General features: G+C 39.3%; 2 protein-coding genes across 2 annotated transcripts in view; one reads left to right on the top strand and one right to left on the bottom strand.

Moving 5' to 3' along the window:
• f9b (coagulation factor IXb) overlaps window positions 1–7,417 on the bottom strand; it is a 21,853-nt gene that overhangs the window by 11,579 nt on the left and 2,857 nt on the right. The gene's annotated exons all lie outside the window — the stretch shown is intronic.
• fgf13b (fibroblast growth factor 13b) overlaps window positions 1,590–7,417 on the top strand; it is an 18,105-nt gene continuing 12,277 nt past the window's right edge. Inside the window, exon 1 of the mRNA XM_005727838.1 lies at window positions 1,590–1,848. Coding sequence (XP_005727895.1) covers window positions 1,800–1,848 — 49 coding nt within the window. The 5' untranslated portion in view covers window positions 1,590–1,799. The remainder of the gene's footprint in view (window positions 1,849–7,417) is intronic.

The following is a 7,417-nucleotide window of genomic DNA, read 5'->3' on the forward strand; positions in this document are numbered from 1 at the left end:
TGGTGCAAATTACTGACCTCTGTCATCATTTTAAGTGGGGGAACTTGCACAATCGGTGGCTGACTAAATACTTTTTTGCCCCACTGTATCTCTGACCAGACTTCTTTACTATGAACAACCATCACACTAACAAACTGAAGCCTTTAGCACGTGAAGCCACTTTTCATTCAGTCAACAAGAAATGAATCAAAAACAGGCCTTTAGGGCAGAAAAGTGCTGGAATATTATAATATGGAAAAGAAAAACACATTACCCAAAACCAATACTAAGTATGAAGTTTAAATGGGATCCAAAACAAGTGTTGACTACAGAAAAAAACACACACAAAAAAGAAAAAACTACTTTTCAGCAAAAATTGATTAAGTGATCAATAAATGGATTCATTTGCATAGTGCTAGAGTGCTGAGTGCAGTAGTGGATTTGCATTTCTTGGAAAGAAGACAACCTTGTGATTACACTGATCTTCTTTTCTTCAGTAAGAGCAAAAATGTGCATCTTTCAGTTTCTGTATGTCTGCTGTAACCAATGTCTTCATTATTGCTCAGTCTTTTAATGTTTGATGCAGTAGAGGCATTATAAGGAGAACTGTTTGCTTTGTCAGCTGGTGGAAAGTCCTTCTCACTTGTTTTGTCTTTGTTGTATTTATAGCTGTTAAATTTGTTTCAATGATCCCCTGACTACTCGGAGAAAGAGCTGCAGGATATCTGCAGTTTTTAAAAATATATCAGTTTAACGTTTAGAAATAGCGAGCCTGCAAAACACTTTATTAATGACGTATTTATTTAAACATGAAGGACTGCAGGTTTCCTATAAATCACCAATTCTTCATTATCTTCTTCATCTTTTTGCCATGGCACCTGGGTTGTTGACCCAGAGTTTTGGCTTTTGGAGAAAAAAAAGATAAAAAGGAAGAGCTGTGTGTTTCTAAAATAGGTGCTCATCAGCAGGTCATCAGATCTCCCTTTTTTTTAGTTGAACCTGCCTTCCCAGTGTTACCCATGTATTGTCTCCATCTGTGATGTTCCTCTGTTTAGTCTCTTCCTATCTTATTTCTGTAGTCTTTGTCTTGTGTGCTTAGTGTTCAGTTTTAGTTTTCCCCTTTTTTCAGATAATATCCACTGAACCTTCCCTGCCCATGTTCAAACCATCTCAACCGTGTCTCTCTAACTTTGTCTCAACACCGTCCCTCTGATGTACTCATTTCTAATCATGGGTGTTGGTCACCAAAGAATACATGGCTGTGTGTTTTGTCATTTCTTTCGGACTCCGCAAAAGGCATTGAGGTCAGTGGTCCAACAGCCAGCAGCAAAAATAAGCCACTTACGGTACTTAGAAATATAGTAGAACATGAACAAACGCCAGTTAAGCCCGTGTAATGTTTTCAAATCCCTGCAACACAGTTACAGATGAATCCAGTGACTGCATCTCTGCAGAGCTGATGGAAAATGATAGGCTACTTTTAATTCCTCATTCAGTCAGAATACAATGAGCTGTCTTTGGCTCGTGCCAACCCCCCCGCGCGCCATCATCAGTTTGTCACTGTGCGCGTGCGAGTGCAGTTTTCGCGCGTGCAGGATCGGAGGGGAAGCGCTCCTGCTGGTACATGGTGACATGTAGGTGCACAGACAGAGTGGAGCTGTGCAGAGAGCAGCATCAGAGGAGCAAGAGACAGGGGGACAAGGAAAGAGGGGAAAGAGCTGGACCGTGCGCAAAGGGACCGGACACATTAGAGGAGGATGAAAAAAGTGAACGTTTCACCTGAAGTTTGATTCAGCGACCGGTAGAAGCGACGGAGCTCCATGAACGTGATAACGAAAAGCAAAGAGGATAAAGATCATGCTTCCAAAGGTGAGTAACGGTGAACCCGAGTCAGGAGGGAGACATTTTATGTATTCATTTATTGTTTATAGAGGGAAGGAAAAAAAGAAGAAAGATGTGGTAGCCAAAAGGTGTGCGATGATGCTGAGTCCAGCCCGCTCCGTGGCCACTTAATCCCATTGTTCCCACAATACAGGGCATACAGGGCACTGTGTGGAAGCTTCAACATACACACTTAAACCATTTGGAAACGTGTGTTTAGGTATAATGCAAATGAAACACGTGGGTTTTTTTTAAATTATTATTTCGTGGATGTTTTCTCTCTATTGGTTTTGTATTTGACAGCTTTGAGGTATTTTAAATATGTAAGGAGAAACACAAACCTGTGAATTTATTGCTTTTGTTTAAGATTGAATTTCTTGCGTTACGAGCTAAAAAATCGTTAAAATGTGGTGTGTGTGCCCCCCGTGCACAAATTCATTCATTCCTCCCCCCTGGACAGCAGTAAAATCGACGTGGAGTACACCGCAAAGGAAACTGGGAAACTATGATTGCCATGGAGACAAAAAAAAGGGAGTTGCCTGCAAGCTGTGCTCTATCATGAATAATAAGCTGTACGTGAAACCCGTGTCATTCATGACTGTATCTTGCATGCATTTTATTTGCTTTATTTAGCACTAAGAATTTGGCCAACATAAAAATACCAATTTTTATAACTTAAGAAAGACAAATTTAGCAGATACAGGAAGAGTTTAATATAACAAAAATCCAAAGATTGCAGTTTAAACAAAATATTAAAAGAGACTGGAGATCTAAAAGGTAAATGTGGGTCTATAACACAAATAAGTCACATTTGTGCTTAATGCTGGGGAAAGAGGCTAACGCTATCTGTTCTAAAAACATGTGGAGAGCAAAAATAAAAAACAAGCATTGAGCCAGAAAGCTGTTGTTGGAATTATGAATTAACAACACATTTACTCAAATGCTGTAGCCCTGCTTAAGGGGAGGTGGATGGGACAGTTAGCCAGAGCACATTGGCAATTTTATTTAGTTTTTTATGTATTATTATCATTATTAGTGAACGACACTGTTGTAACCTAGCATTTGTGGCTATGATTGGTTGTTTAGTTGACAGGCAGCTGATATATTAAATATAGATATTCTGAGCATTTCTAACTAATCTTTAATGAGAAATCGTCTTAAGTTTCAAGTATTTCTTCTCATTAGTTCAGCTGATTTATTTCCTTTTTGCATAAACATCGCTTTGCACTCAAAAGCTCAGAGTTTAATATTTGCTGCTTCTTAATTGAATAAAGTTGAAATCTAGGCTACTTAATTCAAATAAGCTGTGGCCAGAGAGACTCGTCGTCTCTGGAAACTCTCTGACAATGGGTCCAAGGATTTCATAGCAATACTTAAAAGCAGTCAAGGTGCTGTTGCCTGACCTGTATGTCTGTGTGTCCTAGACCATCAATCACAAACCACCAAACTGGTCATGCTGAACGATGTTACAGGCAGCTGCTCCAGACCCTTTCAGGACTGTCACATGTGCTTACGGTGAACCTGCACACATCCGTGAAAAGCACAGAGCATCAGTTCTGTTATTCTGGTCCTGCTGATGGGTCAAAGACCTTTTACAGCCTTGTCCAGCTTTCCTACAGTAACTGCTGGTCTCCTGGAATCTCCTCCATGCTCTTGAGTCTGGGATTTGCTGCGCCTCCCAGATGCAGCAAATCCTTTTAAAATAGCATGTACTGCTGTAAGAGCTGGACCTTTGTGCAAACTTTGTAAGGTCCAGGTATTTGCTAAGGCTCAGCAAAAGTTAAAAAACAGATGTATTTTGTTTAATGTAGACTATGCATTTACCTTTGTCTACCTTTGAAGAGTACAAGAATAACAATATTGAGCTAGAAATGTGCATAGTAGATCCAATTAAACTTCAGCTTCTTTGTACCATATTGCCCAACACCTAGTGACAGTGCTGTAATAAACCAGGTTAATGTTAACCTTTACTCACCTATGGGGAACAAAGCAAACACATCAGTACACAGAAAACCCAATAAAACCAAGTGTTTTACCAGAGTAGGGCGAAACCCTTATACATTGCAATGGATACAATAAAAGCACCTTGAAATATTGCTTTTGAAGGAACGCTTATTTTTTGTTTTTTATAAACAGAGTATTTGAAGTTATGCAGTATTACCTAAAACACCAGGCTTTGAATTTAGTTTGAATGACATTATATAAATACAGTTGGCAAAATAAGTATTGAACACATCAACAATTTATATCTCTAAAAGTGCTATAACGTGAACTTCTCAGCAGATATCGGTAACGACTCACCCAATCCACACTTCAAGTCAAGTGGCTTTATTGTCATTTCAACCATGTGCAGTGGTACAGTACACAGGGAAGCGAGACAACATTCCTCCAAGACCATGGTGCTACATATAACATATAACAGACAGACTAAATAAAGTGCAAGTGTGCAAAAATTGCAAAAAACCAAAACAAAGACAGAACAGAATGATACAGACACAAGCAATAGAAAAAAAATGCAACATACAAGACATCCAACCATAGACGTCCATAAATTAGGTTTTGTGTAATAATGAGAAATGACACAGGAAAAAAGTACTGAACACATGAAGAAAGGATGGTGCAAAAAGACATGACACCAGCTGAAATCTATCAGCAACTAGAAAGCAATCCTGCCACTCAGGGCAAATTACTGTCAGCTGGTTCAGTCCCAACAGATGGCCTATAAAAATGTGCCTCATTACCAAGGTGCCACACAAGAACCATCGCATGATGGGTAAAACCAAAGAGCTGGTGCAATACCGTCACAACCTTATTGTTGCAAAACATGTTGGTTACAGAAGAATTTCAAAACTGGAAAGTGGAAAGAACATAATTTAACATAACCAGATGCTCCCCACAAGATTTTAGACAAAGGAGTGAGAAGAATGATCAGAAGAGTTGTCTAAGAGCCAAGCAGCGCTTGTGGAGAGCTACAGAAAGACCTGGAATTGGCAGGTACAGTTGTTTCTGAGAAAACAAGTAATGTACTCAGCCACCACAGTTGTATGCATGCTCATCACACAAGATGATGTTTGCTTTTCATCACTGATGAAGGAAAGCATGATGAAATATGTTTAAAATATCTTGTCTAAATGTTGCTCTAAATGTGCAACATTTGGACAAGCCTGTGAAATAATGGGAGAATATCGTCGGGTCAAATGAGATTAAAATCGAACACCATGGAAGAATGAACCAAAATCACACCTGAGCAATCCATGCAACTTGCTTTTCCGTACAGGAGGCGTCTTCAATAAATAAGAAAAAATCACTAAGGTTGTTCAACATTTTTTCCCAGTTTCAGCTCTCATTATCACACATAACTTAATTCTGTGGTTTGATTTGTCTGCATATGTGGATTGGATGAGTCATTACTGACATCTGCTGAGAATTTTATTTCAATAGCACCTTTAGAAATATATTTAATTAGACAATTGATGATGCGTCCGATGCTTATTTTACCCACTGTATATAAAATAAAGAGCCATGCCTCCATAGCACAGACTGAGGTCACAGTTAGTAAATGCATCAACTTATTGTGGCTTTTTCATGAACACAACATAAATTAGACACACACATGCACAGTCGTGTTTTCATATTTTGGTGGGGACATCAATTGAGATGTTTTCCCTAGCCGCTTACCCTAACCATCAGAAATGAGTGCTTAACCCTAACCTTTAGTCTAAACCGAATCATGTCCAAAGGACAACCCTGACACCAAAACCACATTTTGAGTCTCAAAAATGCCTTCAAAGTCATGCGGACAGGAATTTGTCCACATAACGACTTTTGGTCCCCACAAGTATAGTAATATTTTAATTTCTGGTCCCCACGAAGAGATGTAAACATGGTACACCCACACTGTGAATGACCACGGCAGACCCGATGGCATGAACATGCTTTGCAGCATACTTTATTCCAAACACGGTTGCTGTTACAAAACACAGAGCTGCAGCTCTCCCGCTGCCAGCTCAACATACCAACAATGACTATCACAGGACCCGGTGCAATACTTAAGCCGGCGGGGCATGATCGCGGATGCCGTGCAGGTGCATCCGCCTTCCCTGCACATTCACATGTCGTTGTCTCCGAGCTCAGAGTACTGCTCAGCCTTTCCCATAGATTTTCCCTTCAGCTTCCTGTTTTCCAACATTAGGTTATCTGATGGTGCCATCCAGTGGCTGATCGCTTACAAAACTGGTGACATTACATAGTTTGAAAAATCCAAAGGGAAATACATTTGCAGATGTTTTTCTGTTTTCTTTCTTTCTTTTTCTCGTTCTCTTTTTTTTTAATAGACTGAGGTTATTAAATACTGGCTACCTGCCCAGGAAACTGTCTTTGAAGTCTGAGCCAAAACATGCCAGCTGCCATCTTTGTAATTCGCTATTCAAAGCCAAGGTTACAAAGTTATTTTGGGAAAAAGAAAGAATTTTGGTACACAAAGAAAGAAAGAAAGAAAGAAAGAAAGAAAGAAAGAAAGAAAGAAAGAAAGAAAGAAAGAAAGAAAGACAAAAAAACAATAATATCGGTTCTCTGGAAATGTTGATTATATAAAATCAGAATCTACAGAGTTATTTCAGAGGTTTTGTTTCAAATTACTTGTCCTACTAGGGATGTTCTGTACTGCAGTGCATGCAGCAGCAGTTGCTGCTGTCTGTTATTCTTTGCGTATCATGTCAGTAATATGGATGCTGCTGTCTTTTACCAGGCAGCTTCACAGGAAGAGCTCTTAGAGCACAGCAGTGTAATGGGCTTATAATACACAGTTGTGGATAATTGTGTAGAGTCCCTATATGGTTCATGGGCATGTCTCTGAGTGAGGCTGCTATTTAATGTGCTATGATGTGGAAAGCCCACTGTGAGAGAGCCACTAATGGTGCGTTTGCTTGTGTATTTGTGTGCACACTATGTGAGTTTGCCTCTGAATTAAAGTTTTTAGTAGTTTCACTTCTAGTTGTTTATCTTAACAGAATTGTGTGTGTGTGTGTGTGTGTGTGTGTGTGTGTGTGTGTGTGTGTGTGTGTGTGTGTCTGCCTGAAAGGCTCCAACAGTGAAACAGTGTAATCAGTTTTCTATATGAGACCTAAAATTTGAATCACGAAGCATGTTGGCTCCACTGGTTGAACTTGTAATCAGGGTTTAATTAGAAGCAAATATAAATAAGAATTTCGCCTGGAGCTTGTTTAAGGTCGATGACTACAATTATGGATTGGTGCAGTTTAAGCTGTGACAAATACTGAAAAGAGCAATATCTGATGTAGACCTTGTTTCCTATTAATCTGATTTATTTCAACAAGTGCAGCTGAGAAATTTCCTGCTTCTCTTTGTTAAAACTGTTTAGCTGGATTTGACATGGCATTTTAAAAAGGTTTGTGTTTAATGACTCACGCCCCAGTTTGGGCAGTAAGCACCAGAGTCTCTGTTGTAATGTTTACTGCTTTTTGAGGGAATGGAAAACATGAATCTGATTGCATGATTTTGGGGATTAAAACTTGATTATTTCTTTTTGTTTGTTTAC

Source organism: Pundamilia nyererei, unplaced genomic scaffold (genome assembly GCF_000239375.1).
Source record: "Pundamilia nyererei isolate P.nyererei 1_Seehausen unplaced genomic scaffold, PunNye1.0 scaffold00026, whole genome shotgun sequence".
Lineage (NCBI taxonomy): Eukaryota > Metazoa > Chordata > Actinopteri > Cichliformes > Cichlidae > Pundamilia > Pundamilia nyererei.